The sequence below is a fragment of the Calliopsis andreniformis genome, chromosome 9 (assembly GCF_051401765.1).
Source record: "Calliopsis andreniformis isolate RMS-2024a chromosome 9, iyCalAndr_principal, whole genome shotgun sequence".
NCBI lineage: Eukaryota > Metazoa > Arthropoda > Insecta > Hymenoptera > Andrenidae > Calliopsis > Calliopsis andreniformis.
The window spans coordinates 12,702,791-12,723,674 of NC_135070.1; the positions used below are offsets into that span (position 1 = coordinate 12,702,791).

General features: G+C 45.6%; 1 protein-coding gene across 1 annotated transcript in view; it reads left to right on the forward strand.

The window, feature by feature from the left end:
- The first annotated feature begins 6,835 nt into the window (after positions 1–6,835).
- Positions 6,836–20,884, forward strand: part of LOC143182998 (uncharacterized) — a 35,406-nt gene continuing 21,357 nt past the window's right edge. Inside the window, exons 1-2 of the mRNA XM_076384357.1 lie at positions 6,836–6,975; positions 10,668–10,914. Of these exons, the coding sequence (XP_076240472.1) occupies positions 10,678–10,914 (237 nt within the window). The 5' untranslated portion in view covers positions 6,836–6,975; positions 10,668–10,677. The remainder of the gene's footprint in view (positions 6,976–10,667; positions 10,915–20,884) is intronic.

Consider the following 20,884-nt stretch of genomic DNA (forward strand, 5'->3'; position numbering starts at 1 on the left):
CTTCTTCATAGGCGACACGAGGACACGAGACGTATGAAAACTTGTCTGAGTATGTAGGTTTTGAGTATTTGAGCAGACTTCCCATCTCTTCTGATCTAAATATTAATACTTTTAGAATTTAATGCAAATGTTATTGCTGTTTATTTTAAACGTTTGCATTATTTACTACCAATGAAACTCGAATCCTTATTACCTACTCTTTGAAACAGCTCCCAATTCTCCCTAATTTCTCCTCTCAACTTCAAGCGTCAGCGTCTCTAAATTACAATCCATACAAATTTCGAACGCTCGTAAAACGTTGCCTGGACTGATTAATGGAGGCATTCCTGCAAAATTCTCTCGTCTGCCCCCATCTAATTTCCGAATACCTCTGCCCAGACACTGTTTCAGCGGAAAGGAAATCGATTCTCGACAGTTGAGGAAATTCTCATTCATCTTGGCCCGTAATTAAACGGGAAAATTAACTATGCCCTCTTGCAAAGTCAAAGAAAGAAGAAAATCCCTCTCCCTCAAACTTACCCTTCCAATCGATCGCTACAACATAGAATGCCTGATCACTCCTAAACAATTATAGAAAAGTATCTCAAAACTTCCGCTCATGCATCTTCAATGAACCTCAACGCACCTTAGCTGATGCTTTCAGGAACAAGGATGCCCCCTCACCTCTCCTCATTACATAACACGATCCCCCACTGAAGAGCAGCGCTTCTAGTGTTACATCTCAGGCATCCGGAAGTTACAGCGAGCGCACCGACCCGCGGGACGAAAATCACAAGCGTGCCTTTTATAAGCAGTGCTGACTGATAGTGGGGGTGGCGCAATGCGGCTACCCTGACTCGCATCCCTAAGAGCGGACAAACAGGTCGCTGGAGATCTCGTGGACCCTTCATTCCAGAAAATGCGTCATCCACCCTTCAGCCACGCCGCTCTGACCGCGAATGGTCCTGTAATTAAAGTGAAGAGGGCTGGCGAGGAAGACCGACACGCGACACAGCTGATCTCCGCGGGATGCGAGGTCTACGAGATTCAAATAACACTCGAGACGAATTCGACGTTCTCTGAGCCCTCGCGCGCTGAATCTTAAGCCTTGAATCTTTTCCTCGAGTTCGCTGGTTGCCCAAACGGGGGTTGGAACGTCGAGGGGAGATCTTGTTTCGCGGACTGTTCGATGAAAACCATCAAACGAGGCGCGGGTCAGGAGAGGATGTGCAAAGAGGATCCTTGAAGGTGGCTTCTTTCGGATGAAACCACGGGATGAAAGAGAGATTCCGCCTCGGTGGGCCGGCCTTTTGGGGCCACCGCGATATATGTTACTGTCGCCGAGAGAATCCTCGTTTAGAAGCGAACCGCCAGCTCTTCGGGGCTCGCTATCCACTCAACCTGCCTCTTCTTCGTGCTCTAGAATCACCCGACACGGTACTTGTACGATGCTCGCCTCCACACCGCCACCCTCCCCGTTCCATATGCACGTGCTTCTGCGAGCCCTCCGCGAACTTCCATTGATTTATTGCGACGAACGCTTCCTGGAGGAATAACCTCGGATACCTGGCGAAGGTTGGTGCAATGGGGGTGGTTGAGGTGGTTCTCGACGAGCTGCTGGGGTGCACCTATTTCGTGTGACGTTTTCGATGTTTTTGTTGGACCGTTATGGGTGATATGTTCGTGAAATTGGATGATAATGTAGAGTATAAGTGCTGGAAGGGATGTAGGATGCTGATGGCTGTAACTATCAAGTGGCGGAAGTAATTAATACGATAGGATTTATAAGAGGAGCTTAGTAACTTAATCTCTTCTAGCTTTGAAGTACCTACTTTTGCAGGGTGGTAGTTTATGGGTCGTTGTTGCTATTAGCAGAGTATTAGATGTAGGTCCTCATGGACTTTAGAAATGGAAATTTGTTGAGACTGTATACCTTGGTGAGATATTAGGCAAGCTCTTAATTTCTATGAATGTTTGTCATGCTCCAAATAAGTTTTCAGTAAATATTATTTAAAAAAAAAATTCCACTATTATGGTATTACTTATGGATGGACTTAATACAGTAGATAGATATGTATGTATGAATTAGGTGAAACTACTAGACCCTAGTAGGGAGATGTTTTTCTTCCTCTTTTCATTCCTTTCAACATCTTTCTCCTTAGTCCCTTCTCTTCAACTCTTTTTAGGGACAAGGAAAGGTGCAATACCTTGTCCCCTTTTTTCTTTGGCCTCTTCTCTATAGATCCTTTTCTTGATCCTTGTTGAAGACACATAGTCCTCAGTGCAAAAGACCCTTAGAATGTGGGTCAAGTGTGGGAGGTCAATTCTTCTGGAACCTCTGTGAGGTTAGGAGGAAGCTCGAGTACTTACCTGAGAGCTTTTGGGAAGTCATCTGTCCTTAGTGAAACCATGGTGGCGACTAAGGAATCAGCAGACCATAGAGTGTATTTAGAAACTTTACAGAGAATTGATAATACTACAGAAATAATGGTACAAGAGATAGTACATAATACTTTAGTAATAGCAATAGATAATTACAGATACATTTAATGTCAGAACTGTATAAATAGGATATATAAATCGTATTATTATTTTGGTAGGAAAATTTAGTTTAATATATTTCGTCGATATTACCCAGGTTAGGCATTGGAAGATTAATTGAATTCCCACAATCATCTCTCTGTTCATCTCTTAAAACAATAGAACTGTCCTTTTAGAGGATACGTTCCGCGCCAATAATTCTTAACATTTGCCTCTCCTCGCGGAAAAATGTTGAAATGCCAGATTTCCAGTTTCAGCTCATAGCCCTACATTTCGCATCCGCCCCCATCTTCACTATAGCCTCCCCTAGCCACGAATTTTCGAAAAAACCTGCATTAAAAGCAGAGGCTCCAGGTGGTCCGTGGGAGGTCGATGAAAATCGTCAGGTCGGTTCTTTGATAAGCGAAGCGAGCGTGGTAGTGGCATTCACTCGCAACGGCGTGAAAAGTCTCTCGTTCCACGCCGCTTCTCCCCCGTCTGACGCTGCCACAGATTCGCTCCACGTTTCCTCCCCGACCGGGGTCGTGCTCTTCTTTGCTCTTGTCTCGGTGAACTAGCCCCCACCATCGGGATCTCGGTGTATCGAACGGGCTATGACGTCATTGAACTTTCTGTGACGTCACGCCAGTGGCGCTCATTCCCCGAGTAGCTCGCGAAAGCTCGAGAGGAAGCGTGTCATCGACCATGCTCCGAAGCTTCTCGTTCCTGCTCGACGCGCGTCGAATTCTGGACGAAGCGATCTGCAGTGATTAGATACCTCGTCTTGATGTCTGGAACGGAGGAAGTGGGATTACTGCCACGAAAATTTGGACTTCGAGAGATACAGATAGTTGTCAGCGATCTCTGATATCTAATATTATAATGGCAGGCTGTCATAGGCTCCAGTGAATGAGCTATCACTGGAGAACTCATGGAACCCAAGTTGTCTAAATGTGTCTAGAATTCTAATTCTAAACTGACAGTTTCTCAAATTACTAACAAATATCCTATGCCCTCACAATTCATGTTGACTTTCTCTTTTTACTAGCCATGGTACCTACAGAATCAGCAACAATTAAACTCACCTAAATTCTAGTTTAGTTTGCGTTCACTTACTACACGTGACGAGGGATCCCATCGATCACCATCGCCAAGACTATTCCTCTTCCACAAATTATGGTACTTGGTAGACCCTCGTGACAGTCGGGAAAGATATTCCACGGAACGCAGCGGCTACGAAAGTGCAGTAGCAGTGCCAGCAACACCCGGGGACCATTGATCTGACATTCCCTGCGGTGACGTCACAGCCGCCAAACAGAAGCGGGTCAAACGTCACGAAAAATGGCTCTGCTCTGGGTCTGCTGGCTGCGATTCAAGGATGATATTGTATTTCACTCTCGTAAATCGATCGTGCACCATCGGCGGACGCAATAAACCGACAGGAGTCGCGGGGCCGAAATTAATTCGACCAGGCAAGCGTGAGTTCGGCGGAAGGGTGTACGGTCGGGGACGCCGTGTCGAATGACAAAGTGTTGCTCGGCGAAGGAACACTAGAGACAGAGGAAAGGAAGGGGCTAGTGTACTCTGGAGAGGTCCTCGCGCTAGAGGGGATTAAATTGCCCGTTTCTGACAGGCCCGCACAAGGGAGCGGTAACACGTTGAATTTTCAGAGATATTATTACGTAACGGCACTCTTTCGACGCCAGCCTAGGTATACAAGAACCTCTGCACTTTTGTTCAGAGGCCTCGTTATTTCGAGGGGACCTCAGAAGCCTGAACTCGTTACGGTCGTGCATTGAGTCGTCACAGCGCGAACCAGAGGGATCCTTCGGAGCTGTGCCTCGTAATGCGCCATTATCTAAGGCTTCCTTTTCAGTCTGCGTTACCAGAGGGTCGCGATGGGTCAGCAAACTGAACCTATCCCACGCGAACGGATACGTACTTAATTAATGTTACGTCGATTCTGGAAGATTATATTCCACTCCCACACTTAATTCCAATGCTACGTGACATTTCGATAAGTTTAAGGTCGGAAGTGTCACGGTAATTCGTGACATTACCGAAAGGATGGATCTGCCGAGTGGTAGTCTATCAACATTGACCTTTTCCATCCGCGCGAGTAAATAACGCGTCTCCATCGCATTCAGGATCCCATCGGATGGAGATACGTCGACAGAGAGAAAGAAGCTCTCTCAGATTTTTGAGTGGCACAGTAATTTGCCTGAAAAGCGAGCTCCAAACGAACAGCTCCATTCGTCGTCCGCACGCAGGATCATTCATTCTCCGCGCAAGTTTTCAAGGCTGGCGAGCACGCGTTCTCTGATAAATCGTCGCTGAATAATGTACGAAGAACACTGAACGCTTCCATCAGGATTGTTTTCACGGAAAAAAGTGCATTAAAAGGCACCAATGCTTTCAAGTATTCAGCCCTTAATTGTTCCCAACGAAACGGAAGGTAACCTTAATTTCTTCTGGAGCGAATCAAACTAAGGGGTTCGATTTCAAAGAAACGAGCGCACATTGAATGGGAGAGCCGAGTAAATAGGCTACTGTGAAGCAGAAGGCGAATCGCGAGGGTTTCATTACTGGAAAGTCATCAGCCTGGCGCTGGGGGGACGCTGGTTACGCTTATCTGTGTCGATCCAGAGTTCAGTAACCCTAATATCAGACTGGCACGTACCAAGAGAGAGGTGACTGGTATTCCAGGGGCAGAGAGGCGAAGAAAAAAAGGAAGCGCGGAGATAGGAGTTGAAAGGGGAACGAGAGGACGGAGCAGATGGAAGAGGGAAGCGGGAGAATAGACCGACATCGGCGGATCTACCAAACAGTCATGCGTTGTGGGCGAGGAGAGCGTGCCCGGAGAGAAAACAGGAGAGAGGGCGCAGATTCCCTCGTTTCTTCCCGGGTGCCGCGTCTATCCCTCCTCCCTTTATCGATCCTCTGGTGGCGGTAGCGCAGCATCGTCGGCAGAAATCACCAACGTCCGTCTACCACCTCAGTTGGCCACCCGGCCAGCATGCCGACAGAACTGCTTCGATCGGTGGTTGTACGATGCTGTATGATGCTCCACGCATTGCGTCACGCAGTGCACGAGCAAGCTCGACGACGATCCTCGTACAACCACGGATGATTGATCCGAGGAACCCCCGGCTGACCGACCCCCATCGGGAGGACTCATGAATGAATTGAACCGCGAGACTCGTAACTAGCACGGGAAGAAGCAGCGCATTGCGTGTAACAGAGAGATAATGAGGTCCTGAGAGGGGCTAGGGGTGCTGTGGCTTAAGGTCAAGGGCCCAGATTCTGAGCACGTTAGGAAAACCTGCCGATTTGTATCTTTCGTCGCTGAGAGGATCACACGGGTTGAAAATGTCTGCAGTAGTGTGCTTGTTCTAGCTTCTTGAGATTAGATACTTATCTGAAGTACAGGGATGTGATGATAAGGTTGAGTTTAAGAATTGTCTAGAAATATTGATGTTTTATCGGAATAGTAGGGATTTTTCAGTCTTGAGAGATTTTATGGTTCATTGCGAGTTAGGAAGCTTCTGTGTCTCCTGGGGAGCTAGCAGTACCTATGATTTTGCTCTCAGTGGACAGGTAAAGGAGCGTTTAGGAGGATTCTGGTTGTCCGTTTTAAGAGACTAGAGAATTTTGTCTAACTACTTTAGAGGGACAGTGTTCCTGCAGCTACAAACAAGGCAGCATTTACCTGCTTGCCACCCTCTTCCTTTATTGCATCTCTAACTCAATCACTCTGTAGCTATGCGGTTTCGACCCACCATCGCTTGACATCCAGCCCACAGTGCTACATGCCTTCCCCCGAGCTCCCTATTCAGTCCACAGAAAGCACCACAGATATTCTCTGAATCAATAATTCCCATTGCCACCCACGAAACAACCCTAAAGCCACCGAGTCTAAACTCTGAGGAAGAAATCCACGAGCTGGAAAGTAAATTCTAGATACAACCTTGCTCAAACTCGTACCTTCGCCTACGTACCGCAGATCCTCGAACAGAGGGACCCGTGAGGGTAGAACCTTAGCATAGATACAACCCTGCGTGCGGTACGTGCGCAGAACTCGTCAGAGCCCCTGTATAGACGCGAGCCTGCGCGCATACGTGCGCCGATGTCTCGCGTAGACCGCCAAAAAGCATCGAGGTCGAGCGGGTGGCGGCGAGCAGGAACGACCAGAGCCGAAGACGGCCGACTGGACACGAACTGCAAGTCCTGTGCGGGTTGCCTAGCTGCAGGCGCGCAGTGCAGCCGCCGGTAGAATACCGCCAACACACTAGTCGCGCGGCTCGGCGATGCTTCAGCTGAGCTGAGCGCACGAGGGACGCTCGTGTCGCCGGCGCAGGCCGTCTCATTCGTGCTTTTTCTTCGTTTCCCTCGCTCTCTGACCCTCGGTGCTCGTTCCCCCGCTGATTACCACCCGACAAGCACGCGCGATCACGTCGCGGACGGACGGACACCAACGTAAGTGCTCCTGTGATCATCGTAGTGTCGCATACTAGATTAGAGCTTCGAGACGCTGGATGAAAAAGAGGTGACCCTGGCCAACGTTCATTCAGATTCAATGCTGTTGGATGAAATTCTCTGTGTTGAGGAACTTCGATATGGAACGTGCACACTGCTCTTGGGTTGGAGGAAGACTTGTGCAGTTTTGGGAATGTTCATTGATGGATGGATCAGTTGGGTGATCGAAAAGGATAAGGTTTTTGGGTTTGAAGTGTTGTCGCTGGTGTTCCTGCCGAGTGCCAGCGTGTGTTTACATACGTGGTCGAATTGTCGCAATTGTACGACCCTCAAGGGAGGACGATGTCCTTAGTTTCATGATATCGTATGAGCTTCTGGGAAAGTGGCGTTCGAACTCTTCAGGGTAAGGTTTGGTAAATGTGACGATACGTTGGGTACCTCGGTTAAGTTTTTCAACTGTTCAGAGTCCTTGCTATTACCATCAAATTCGCCAGAGTATTACACACGTTCATTGAGCCAATAAAAAAGGTACGATTAGGACCTTTATACATAATTGCCCTCGGTGGTACATTCGCTCTGGCAATTTAGTGGCCTCGAATTGCCGCAATGGGACAATCCATCTATTTATTTAGTAATTTACCAAACTACGATACCGATGGTTATCTACTAATACACAAATTAAGAGGAAGTGTTACTCAGTTGTCTGAAAGTTTCAATGAAATAAATTCTTCCAGCTCTAGTACCATTACTATACAATAATAAATCAATTGTCGATCTGTTATTTCCTGCATCGAACTTCTGCGCGTCCACTGTGTCGTTCCGACTCGGCAAGCTCTGAATCGACCACCGATTAAAATCGAACACGGCGTCCCCTCTGTCACGGAATCGGGTTTTCGCGCGGAGTCACGTGAGAATGAGGAAAGGAGCGGGCAGATCGATGATAATCGCGCGACGCGGCAATCGAACGTTACTGAACAACAGAAAACGGCGTAAAAATAGAAGCGAGCAGGACGTGTACTTGGCCGTAGCCTATCCGGCGCGATGTTATCCTGCAGCGTCGGGTGTCCTTGTTCTTGCCGACCGCCATTACGGCATGTCAAGGCGAAACGCATACGTACGTGTAATATTAGATCGGTACGATAGTCCCTCGCGCAATGCCAGCGTAATAATTTCACTCGGCGTTTGTCCATTGCTTTATAGCCATCCAGTTCTCGTACGATCCTGACCCCGCGGGACACCTTCGAGTATGACGTTTCACAATCTGCCCGTCCTAATTTCAGGAACGTGGCTCTCGCAACTATCCTGGTATTTGAACGATTCTAGCTGGTCACGAGGAGCCTCTTAATGCGTTTTCATTATACTTGGCAAGGTACCTGATTAGTTAACATACGATCGTGTGGTTTCGCTTTTTGAAGTTATTCGAAGCCTTCGAATGGGTGAAAACCACGAACGACCTTGCCCTTGGCAGAAACGCAGCGAATCCCCTAGGTGGTGTATGTTTTCATAGTGTCGAGTAGAACGAGTCGATATATTGATTCATTTCCGATAATATATTACCCCCCAAGGTGATAACGCGTGCACAGGTACGTGTAACGTCTACGCACCATGCAACCCCATCACGATGTTACCTTTTATCCTACTTTTTTTCCTGCTCGTTGCTGGAGGTTCTTAAACGCTTGAGAGAAAGAGGGAGATTCTATTAATGGTCCAATTAGTATATGAAATGACAAACCGATGCTTCGTGCATTCAGTATTTTATTGAAGCCCCTGAATCAAAGCGAGAGGACTCGCTGCACCATCGTCTTGACCGCGATATCGCGCATTCACTCGATGAAAGAGTAACATTTACAATGCAGATGACTGCTGAGAATAGGTCAGTAAATCTCTGCACAAACACAGACGAGGCATTTCGGAGAGGCGGTTGCTACTGAACCCTGTAATGGTCCTATTGAACCACATAAAGTAGGACAAACAACCTTCCTTCCGACGATGAGAATGATCATTCTCGATTGATGCGCGGACTGGCAATTCCAGCCACATTTACTGATACTTAGCTACTTTCCCCTTATTTTTCTAGAGGAGAGAAGAAGTTAATCTTCCTGTCCTCTGGAGGACGGAACTAACTTTTTATCCAAGTACCATTTCCCCTCATTCCCAAACATGGACACCTAGATCACTCTCTGTCTTCTGTCCCCTACATTTTGGTCCACTTCCAACATCAAGGAACTCGCCAGTGGCTCTCATTCGATATCCCTAGCCAGGACTCTCAATCGTTTCAGTTCCTCTTCCCACTGAAACTTTGATCGTTCGAGTGATTCCTCGACAGGCGACGATGTCACAACCCGATTGATCGTATCGCTCGCAGACAGCGAACGATCAGCCCCGTCGATGTACAGGGGAGCAACATCTGCAGATTGCTGGCGACGCAGGGTGCACGACCCAGCCACGGGCAGCGATATAGAACAGGTGTATTTCTAGAGCAGTCGCGAGTAAAAATAGCACAGTAAATAGACGGCTGAATTAAATATAGCTGGTGAATGACCGGCAAGTAGATTAGGAAATTTCATAGAAGTCACGGAAGTCGCTCGGGACGGTTCGCCATTGGCTAGACTTTCTCGCTAATAGATCGCGTTTCCCTGTAAGCCCTGAGTCTAATCAGTAGCTGGATTGCTCTACTTCTTGCCGCAGCTGATGACTCTCGAGTGGTGGACGTGTGTGCTCGAAAACAGAGTCTCTGTCGATGAGAATCCATTCGTCGATGAAGGAACTCCACTCTCTAGAGTTAATGTTACTTCGTCAGCACACTGAGGCACGCACTTGAGCTTTGCAATTCATGTACGATTCACGATTCAATTTGAACGCCTCGATATTCGCTTATGGTCACCAACTAGCGCAGAAATGTCCCTGGAACTGGTCAGAATAATTGCGATCGGGTAGAGGCTCGGCCAATGACTAGCAGTTAGGAGCGATCGCCTGCAACGGGAAGCTATTTCGTTGCAGATATCCCCGCGCGACATTAACGAGAATTATAAATATCGGGAGCCCTGGAAGGGGAGCTTGTACCTCGGTCTGGCTCGTGAACGACACAGAATCGTAAAAAACGATTTGATGGAAAACCGATACCCAATAGTGTGTCTCCTGGCGACCTAAAATTCTCTGCTCGCCCGTTCCGAGCCCTATCAGGACACTGGCTTTCCTCGCGTGAACGAGCAATCTGTTATCCCCGCTTTTTCGACTTCCTGCTGTGCCTTGGGACATCCTTGTAACTGATTCTCTTGTCAAAGTGTCCTCTGTATCGACGTTTATCAGGTAGTCCGGTTCCCTTTCGCTTCGATTGCACCACAGGCAGTTCGAATGCTGGATAAGCCAAGATCGATTGATTGCTCTGAACAAATGATCCATTATGGAACTCCGAGGCTAGCAATTCTGTGTCAGACGCGTTCCGGCTGATTGTGTCGCTCCAATATCCTTCGTGAAGTGTAACACGAGTCATTGTTTAACGCGGGATTAATCGAATATGCCATTAATTAATCTCTCAGTGATTCCTTTTGTTTGGATATTGGAAACGAGTTCTAAAGAGGGAGCAGGTTTCAAGTTTTTCTTATTTGTGGCTTCTTCTTCTTCTTCTTCTTTCTCTGAGGTTTTCATTAACGTTTGTTAGAGGTTTCAATGACCTTGATCTCTTGTTCCAGGTGATCCAAGATGCCAGCTGTGCCAGCTGTGGCCGAGGCTGCGGGCCAACTGGAGGACCTGGACGAGCCTCCAGAGCCTCGAGTCCGCGGCGTAAGTGGAAGGGCTGGTCTCATGAAACCTCTGGTTGTCCTCGCGCTTCCTGGCATGTATTTGTTCTACAAGTACAGCCAGTACCGACGGGAGCAGCGTGAACTCTGGCGGAGGAGGGTCACCGAGAGGGAGCTTCAGCACCTTCATCACAAAATCGTGAGTACCAAAGACATCTACAAACTATGATAAAGACAGTTCCTTCGCTTGCCAGAAAGGTCTCACATTCCAACACTTCTTTGTGATGGAATTTGATAGACCTAAAGAGAGAAAGGCTTCTTTTTGCAGTAGTATACAAGTTTGGTATCGCCTTGTGAATCAAGGAGAGTAAGGATCGTCATTGAATAAATTTTAAGTAATCACAGACGATTGTATATAGCTTTGTAATTATATTGAAACGAAGCACGTCGAAGTTATTCCTGAAGTTATTAACTACGAATTAGAGGAGACGTTTTCATGCAATTTTTATGAGACCAGGTTTCTGCTGTATAAACAGACGAATTATTGAATAACCGTTCTCATCTGAGAGGTACATATTGTATTTATATTCTCCGCCGAAGGAAACAGACAGCTCTTTCTTAAAACATTTATCAAAATTCTCTATCGTCCTCAGATCCATAAAGAGCATAGTACCCACCACCTGAAGCATTTGTGTCGAGCCTATCCCACCTGTTGTGACTCTTCACCCCTTCGCGCGCTTACACAGAAATCAGCCTGACCTCTTCTCAACGAAATCCAATCGAACAGACAGCTCACCCAAACTCATCGCACTTTCGTCGAGTCCCCGAGCTACTTCTCAAAGAATCGATGAGTACTTGACACACCAGTCGACCAAGGCCTCCTCGAAGTACTAGGGCTGCGAATTTTAATTATTCGACCCTGTCAATGATCGAATGCTTTTTCCAATTCGTCATAGTCCCAATGGAGATCTCATCAAACTGAGGATCAGCACTTTGAATCTTCCAAGATGCAATGGTGGTCACGATTAATCGAGGACGATGGCGATAGCTCGAGACACGATATCCAAGGGAAACAGACGCGAAAGGATGAGACAGGGTGGGCTGGATAGAGGGTGGCAGAAGAAGGGTTCAATTACCCGAGGTTAACGCGATCACCGTTCACTGGAAACACTCTGTATCACCTTCTAGAGGCTAAAACCATTTATTACCGTATAGTTAGTGCCTCGTCGAGTGTCTTCCTCAGTTCACTTCATATGTCGTATATCGATGCACACATATGGTACCACGCATGAGATAACAGTGACGAACGAACATTATGCTGACGTCCAATTTAGAATGCTCTCGGGAGATTAAGGAAAGCTGCAAAGTCAATTAAAAGTTATACGGTCTGGAATCTAAGTTAGTGTCCCCGATAATGTCAGACAGAAATGTCAAGAGTTAATCCAGGTTACGTTTCTTCTGATATGTTTCATTTTTGGACAGATATTGCTTTCTCAGCAGGCTCGCCTACTGGAGATTTACCGACTAGAAGCTCTGAATACGTATTGATTTCTGTACCCTTGACGCGCTGACTTAGCCAGCTGCCCATTAGCAAGATACTCTCTCTTCCGCTGTTGATAGCGTATCAGGTGTTCCCTATCGTGATCCACCGAGAGAAACAACAAATTGTTCAATGCTAGCTCGTTGGAACATGCAGGATTGAAATGTCCTATTCATAATTGAGTGAGTTAGGTCTTTTGTGCGTTCGACACATTGGATACTGTGTCATCTATACTTATATAAATAACAGTGTTCTATTGAATTATACAAAAGCTTTTTCTTCTCAAAAGAAATCTCGTCTTTCGATCTTCTCCTTTTTCAGATATTCCAAATAAATGAAATACTTAGCCTCGAAACGAAGATATTTATAAGTGTTATATTTATAACAAAATGAAATGAAAAGGAATAGAATTCTAAATGCAAAGTCCTCAAGTGAGTCGAGGTTTTCGTTCTCTCGAATTTCTTTTAAGCAATCTTCAATCCCTTTTATATCAGTTCGTCTTTCATAATATTTCAGACCATGGATTGCTGGAGTAGCTTTGGCTACTTTACTTTCCACAAAACTGTAGTTCTACAATCGTTTGTTCTCTCTTCCTTGTTTTCTCGACTGGTAATCGACTTCTTAGCTCTGACTGGAGCAAACACCGAGATTTGTCAGCGCACAATTACTCGGAGGTCACCTTCAGAGATTACCCCCCGTGGTGCAGCGGTTCAGTAGGTCAGCAGCAGATTTGGCAGAGTCCACGGAAAACGAAAATGGAAAAAGTGGTCCTGTCAGGAAGCCTGCCAAGGAGCAGTACTCACGACCAATGGTGGATCCACGATCGGATAGCTGAGATACTTGGTGCAGTTGGTATGACTAGTATTCGTGTTCCAACAGCTGAAATTTCTCGAATCCATTTAGCTGCCTCTCTGACTTATGAGACCTCTGTGCGCCTCTCTATCGAAAACAAGGAAATTGTGAGAGTATCTTTGTTCCAACATTCGATTACCACGAACATCGTCCGTCTTCAATAATGGATCACTCAAATAATAGAAATAAACTTTGATTCGTTTAGATCAATCATTTTCCCGAGTATAGAGGACACCGATTGAGGATAACCTTTGATGGAACTGTTTTTCCTTTGGATTCTCCTGGGTCTGATCGGCGAATAAGGTTCCCATCGAAGGGATAAAGTAAACTAATGCATAGCTAACAGGTTCCTTGGTACATAAGTGATTCTGACCCTATTGATAGCCCATAGAAGAAAAAGGTGATCCCTGTACGTGTCTAGATTATTCACGGGAGAACTTTATGAACTTGGGACATTTTGGCAGGGTCACGACGAGCTTCTGATAGAGAGAACCTTGAATACTACACAACGAGTGCTGCCTAAGACTCTTTGAAGGACCACTTAAAATATGACGAGCTTATGGGGAAACTTTATACAGACTTACGACTTTATAAATTTATTGCAGCAACTAGAAATGATAAACTGAATGAGTGTTAATTAAATTGTCTGAGCTTAATTACTTTAGTAAGCCTGAAAAATTTGAGAAGTTTCGTAGAGCTTAAGTGCCCCTTCTTAACTGACTAAACACTTATTACAGTTTTCACAGACACTTGACTGCCAACTATATTCACGAAGGTATGCAACCAGTAAATAAATTTCTTTAAGAGTATATCTCACTGAATTATTAGATACAATCGATTTCAATCCTGGCTGGCGCTACACTAGAATCAAAATGTTTGTCTATCCAACGTTTCTCCTTTGCCATGATTCTGGCCATAACCAAGGAAATAACCTTCCAATTTCCACAGCTGTCGTTTATCGTGTCACCAGCCGTTTTCAAGCCGCACCACGCCCAGAATCGTTTCATCAGCGCGGTTCGATCGAGAAAGTCGCCGTCGAATCACATCGCTGGACTCGCGTGTCGCTAAACCAAAGCCTTGGAATTTCTAGGCCTTATCGTAACACCGCCGATCGTAGCTCTAATAACAAAGCATCATTAATGATTGCACCGAGACCCTGGATTATCTGACGATGAGATATTGTCGGTGATCTCGACCATCCCACTTTTCCAAATTTTACGAACGCCCTCGCGTGCAGGTAAACGCTCCAAAACGAAACTCGAGTTTCGCTAGGAGAATCGACCTTGCATGCACAGACAGCCCTGCGTTGATCAGTTCGCGCACAAATTGACCAGTCTAGCTGCGTGATTGTCGAGGGTCCCTCTGGTTCAATTCGATCACTGATTGCTGGAGCTCGAGGACCGCTTCATGTGCTGCGTTAGCTTTAATTTCCTTATTGTTAGTACAAGATTTTAGTATTCTTGTAGACTTAAATTGATTAAAAGATAGGGTTGAGTAGTTCTATGAAATCTGTCATTTAACTTTTCCTGTTTATATAGAGGAAATGAGCTATCTGACAGGCAAAATATGGTCGCAGGAAATCGTAAATACCTTATGAATGATTAAACTTTGATAATAAAAAGTTGACCTTTCACTTATCCCCTCAAGACAGCAACCAGGCGATTCAGATATGGTGTCCATTGCAACGTTATTTCAAATTTCTGTATATTATTTAACACAGAGTAAATGTATTTAATTTTTATTTATTAACACAAAACAGATGCAGCTCTTCTGTTTTCCCACTTTACAGCAATTACAGACCACCTAAATGAGCCCAAGGCGCGACAGTCCCTGCGACCTTTGCTTACCTGCCTTACATTACAGCAGACTCATTTGCATTTAAGAACCAGCTTCATATAATTAACTCATACAAGATTATAGAAAATTTGTAGCCATTATAGAAAAGCCAGCGAGGTGTGCCCAGAGCCTCAACCTTGGCAATAGCGCGTGCACAGAGAAAAAGTACCTACTATGTAGTAAAGCCGAGTCCTTCTCGCTGGCTCGAAGGAATTCGTAGCTCAGCGGTAGCTAGACGTCGCGGTAGATAAGGTGCACGCCAACTCCCCGTTAAGATCGCGATTGTTCCGTGTTCGCGAACCTTAATGCCACTCGTCTAGCCTGGGCAAGCGCCTCTACCATGTGGTGGGCTGAAGTTTCCTACCCTCAACCGACAGAGGCCTCGAAAATTCTTCGTCTAACTTCGATTCGTGGTTGCCCTTTGTAAAATATCGCGCGTGTTTATACTAAATAGTCCATCCACTAGGGTTGAGTCCTTATCATAGACCTATCACGCCCCCTCGTACACAACCCTCTCGAAAGGCCTATAGAATCCTCCCCCGCGTGTAATAAAATTTTTCGAACAGCCTCGGTAACGCGACCTCGCCTCTGGTAACAGATAACACTGGCGCACGAAGCCAGTGAACCCTTCTCGTGTAACAATGAGCTGACGTAACGACCGATATACGCCAGCCCCGGACGTTCTTAGAAGCCATGCTCTTTCCTAATTCCCCTGAATGAAACTGGCTTAATTAACCGGCGTGCACTCGGATCAGGAAACGTAGCGCTGGTCAACGACCCCAGAGGGTCCAGCATTAACGGTTGATAATGCCATTAGCCGAACCACACGAACCCTCATAATGCGCAGACCTTAGAAATGCCGATCGATGCAGCTTGCGCTTCCGCTGGATTACGAGAGGCTTGTCCACTTCCCCAGAACACTGGTCTCGCGGATAATCCCTCTAATCGGTTGCAATTGCTGGATCTCTTTCCAAAGACAGATAAACTCTGTAATTCCTCGAGGACACTTTGGCGAACTTCGAGCTGACCTAAGGACGCTGGGAATAATTCTCTACGTAGAAGGTATAATGTCGATCGTGAAATATCCATATCCCTGGGAGATCGTTGAGGAAATTGTTCCCTCTATCATTCTTCTTCTCTCGTTTTCTCTTATCTGGAAGCAACGACCTGGAGAAGATCGATTCACCACCCTCGCAGGTATCGCTTCCCAGGCGAGCTGGAACGCGTTCGAGCTCTCGATGGCCTCGATACTTCGACGAATATCGAAATTTATTCCAACTGAGCCGAGGATTTGTAACTCAGGGGAATCGAAGTGAATCGAATCGTTCCGAGAGAGGACTAGGATGGGCGGGGGTGTAATTAAAATGTCGACGAGGTAACGGTTGCTGTTTTGTCGCGGGATAGCGAAATTGGGGGTTGTTCTTTATTTTGTGGAGCTAATTACACCTGGGACCGAGTCTTCGGGTTTAAGGAGGGACCCTTAAGCGGGCACTCGGTCGTTGAAGTAATCTCGAAAGCTAACGACGCTGTTGCTAGGGGTATTCGTTTATCTTCGTCCTCTGCCCTTGTTGCGAAAACGATAAGGGCGGTTCAGTTATCGGGTTGAATCGTGGCGCTCGTCAAAATGCCGTTATTCAAGGTAGATGCAGGTGTTGGGTGTTGCACTCTTTCCTTCCTGGCTGATAAGGAGAGTTCACAGGTATTTTATCAGACACTTTCTAGAATTAGATTTCCTACGTTGTTTTACTGAGTTACTTATGCAGACTTTTGACAAAGAGGGTCTAAGTTCGCTGTAATTAAACCTGATATATAAAGAATTTTTTGATAACCCTGTTAACGAAATGTTGGGTTGCGTCGACAATTTCTATCTGGCGATGAGGTCATGAAACGTAAGAACGTGTTTTTACTTAATCATCGCCTTCCTATAGTTAGATCACTGGAGACCCGCGTAAATGAGTGCACATGGTTCACGATTGACCCAGGAGAAGGTCTTAAACTCCAAGGATTAAACGAGCAATATACTTTTAGCCTCATGGGTTATAGTAGATATACGGAATTATTATTCGAACTATCTTTTATTGCCTTTTTATGCTTCTATGTAAGATGCCCCAGAATTATAGGTATTAATGCGACTTTTAGTAATAGCTAAAGTCAACTGAAATTTAATGGATCGTGTAGAAATCTAACGAGCTTCCCTCGAAATAGAACTGTAAAATGACATGGAACGAAAATAGATAGCATAGTAGATTGTGTCTTGTGAAATTTATCAGCGTAGCGATGACCTAGGGTAACCAATGCTCACGCTAATCCTTGTAGTAATATTCCATGTTTTCCTGCGAAATTAGTTTCCAGAAATGACATCCTTTCTATCACTGTCGTCCAACTGCTCCAATATAATAATACAGTTTCCTTCAAAACCTAAATGTAGGTTCTGTTTTTCCTCAATATAATCACACTTTTCAATGGCTCACTGAATTTCCCTTCCAAAGAAAAGGAAGATATATACAAATTTTCCGTACATGAAAGCAATCACAAAGCTCTAACAAACGTCTACGAAATCAGATTACTATCTTTGATCTTCAAAAACATTGTTCACTCCCAATGTCGTAACAAATTTTCCCACAATGGTTGCACAACTTGGTTCCACCAACAGATTCTCTGTTACCTAACACTTAACGATTTCCCATACACATTTCTCAAGGATATAATTTGAATAAAAATTCAATCATACTAGGAAAGCCAGCTCTTCTGGAAAATTCGGACTGTAACTACTTCTAAAATGATTAAAGTCTTAATCAGTATTGAAAAGTACTCCAATATCTTCACACGTAATTGATTTTTAGAAAAAGCTCCTTCCTATGGATTCTTTGAAGGCACTCTTGCATAAAACTAAGAATAAAGGGTAGAAGAGGCCCATAGGCTCGAAGAAGCTGCCGAGGGCAGGCTGAAAGTTTTCAGGGAAATCCTGAAATCGGCTCGATAAAGAGGGACGCGTCGCACAATAGAGGTTCGTTCTGGCTGGAGGGCATAATTCGGATCTTCCACTACTCCCTCGGTTCTGTTACAGTTAATGGCTGCCGCGGTACTTCCCGTGGAGTTTCAAGCCTGCGAGTAGATCCTCCAGCTATTGTCTGTCCTCGCTGTTCTAAGGGCAGATGATACTGTATCGCGTATAATTTCCCGTAATGGCGCGGAATGAGGGGGCGAAGGGAACGCCAGAATGGGCTGCGAAGTGCGAGGAAGGGAACGCGAGAAAACGGGACTCGTTTCGAGCTCGAATTTCTGAATACGCGCGGAACAATGATTCCGTTTTGAGATCGAGCCGACGAGGAATTATGGACTAAATGAAGATGCACGGTGGCTCGAGACGCGAGAAAACGCGACAAATAGCCGAGAAACCGATTCTGGAACGTCCATTTGAGGGAATTGTTAATATCGGGTCCTTGAGAAGGAGCTGAGAATGGCGTATCGTAATTTCGTACCCTTTTGTATGCAGGATTCAAAGTATTGGAATTTTTTGAAAGGAGAAATGAATATCTGGTTTCCATTAGTTCTCTTATAAGAACTTGTCGTCTTATATAGGTACTATCTTTTTTTTAATTGATCTGAATATCTGTGGTTTTGGTAGCTTCTGGTTTTATTGTCTTTTTTAGTTGCTTGTGGTTTTATTGTCTACTGTTACATATGTAGAATTGTATTAGATTATTTTCGGGGTGTCTTGAAATAAAATTCAATTAGTGATATATTCACCACGTTTTACGAGTATGTAATTAAACTCTTCAACATAGAACGATAATAAAACTTCTCGAAACGTAATTTTAATGATATTACCCCAGTTAATTTTATAGGAAAATACGCGAAATATATAACAGAACATAATTTTGCAAACTGTTAAGCTGATTCACATGAAATTACCATTATACCTGAGAAAGTTCAAATACCAGTCTCACTTCTGGTCTTTTCATTTGGTCGAAGTGGTTGTTTAGACATACTTCTCGGTAGTATTTAGCCAACACCAACATTAAACAGTGGCAGTCCCTTCTCAATAAATGTTGGACTCTGTAACGGAACGAAAGAAACTCCACACTATTTACGGTTTTCTGCTCAATCATTAATCGGATTTTTTCGCGTGTCAATCCACCGTGCGCCAGGCGAACGCCTTTAAATCTCCGTGGTCGATGCCCTGAAACAGGGCCAGAAATAAAACAGAGAAGATTGAAGGTGGGAATCCGAAACGGTAAGAACAAAGGGCTTAATTACCCAGCGGCGAGATTCTGTACAAACTGCAGAACACGGCAAAAATAGAATGGCCATGGTACTTCAGCGTATCTCCAGGCTTAATGAGGTTCCACATGGAGGGACACGTTTCGTGTTCCTTTGCCACATCCTCACCCCTGTCCCCCTCCGCCCAGTACAAACGCGACTCGTATTTCCATTGCTTTCGAATTCTATGAATAATTTGCGCGAAACACCGTGTCTAGACCGACGAACAGTTGGGTCGTTTTAGATATTCGGAGCGCCGTGTGCCTGAATGTGGCAAGAGACTCCGATAGTTCAAGAAGCTCTCGAGGACAAAGGGATCTCGAGGTCACTCGAAGCCCACTTACCGATTTGTCAAGATTTTAGGGGTCAACTAACTGTCGGAAGGAGCTAAATAGGGAAGGGGTTGCAGCGTTAGCCGAAAGACACTTTCTGGCGACCCTGAACCACTCTATCGGGTGTCTAACGTCTGACAATATCATTCCCAATTTCATTCGCGGAACTGAGGATCATCAATCTTCGCTAAATGCTTCGTTACCGCACGCGTCACGACGAAATATAATAAAAGTATAATAAAAATAGAACGCTGATGATACTCAAGGCCTAATGAGACTCTTACCTCTGTAGCTTCTCGCTTCTCCTTCGTTAGTTCCTCTCTTACCTCTCCCTTGTTCAAGCCCCCATCGGTTTCAAATTCAATGAAAGCAGACCCCTCTAAATTCCACATTCATGTTCCCCCAAGGCTCGCTTAAGCCCGGTTTCCAAGAGGAAACAAGTAGCCCAACGCAGAGGGAAGTTAACGAGCCTCCAGTGGCATGCACGTTCAGGCCAGCCTATAAATACTGGCATCCATAAACCGCGTCTTCAGGATCCAGCGCGGTTACCACTGCAAACCTGGAGTAGATTTCCGTTTAAGCGGCAGGAGAAATCGAGAAGCTGGCAGAATGGCGAGCAACGACAATGAAGATGAGGAAGACTGGAACAAGGGACGTGGAAACGAGTGGCGGCACGTGATGAAGGATCGCGTCATTCGTGGAGGGCGTTAATGAGGCGTTAATGCCTCGAGCGTCACTCCCGGCCCGCGCGAGGCTTTTCCTACGTGGAAATAATCACGTGACGTCACTGAAAGCCCCTCGACTCTTCACACACCCTCCAATTTCGCGGAGAGAAAAGGACCAGCGCTGGTGGCATTTATTCGGCGCCATTTTCGAATCAGCCAGCGGTTGGATCGGTGGATCTAAATTTGGATCGACGCCGAAGAATATTCGAGTATCTGCATCGGAATACGCGACGCTCGTTATTTATAGTTCTCATTGTGAGCAGAGACACTTGGATCCTCGTACGCGAGGTGAATCACCCAATACTGCCGACTTTTTCATACACCTTCGCTCGCGTACGTGGGTAATAATAGAATGTTCCTGTTGCGGTGTGTATCGATCCCTGTCGGTCGAGGACAGGAATCTTCAATCGCACTTGAAACTTTTTTGACGCCTCACAATTTGCTCTGATGGCTCTTGGGAGGTCTTAGTAGGTGTCAGGCTGAGTCTAGAGATGTTGCACCTGCGGTTGTAATAGTGTTTGGGATCTTGATTATGTGTGACTGTGGATGGTAGGTTTTAGAGTCTAGGGCATTTGTCTGTTGGTCCTTTTTTGAGGTGTTTTTAATCTTCTTATGGAAACT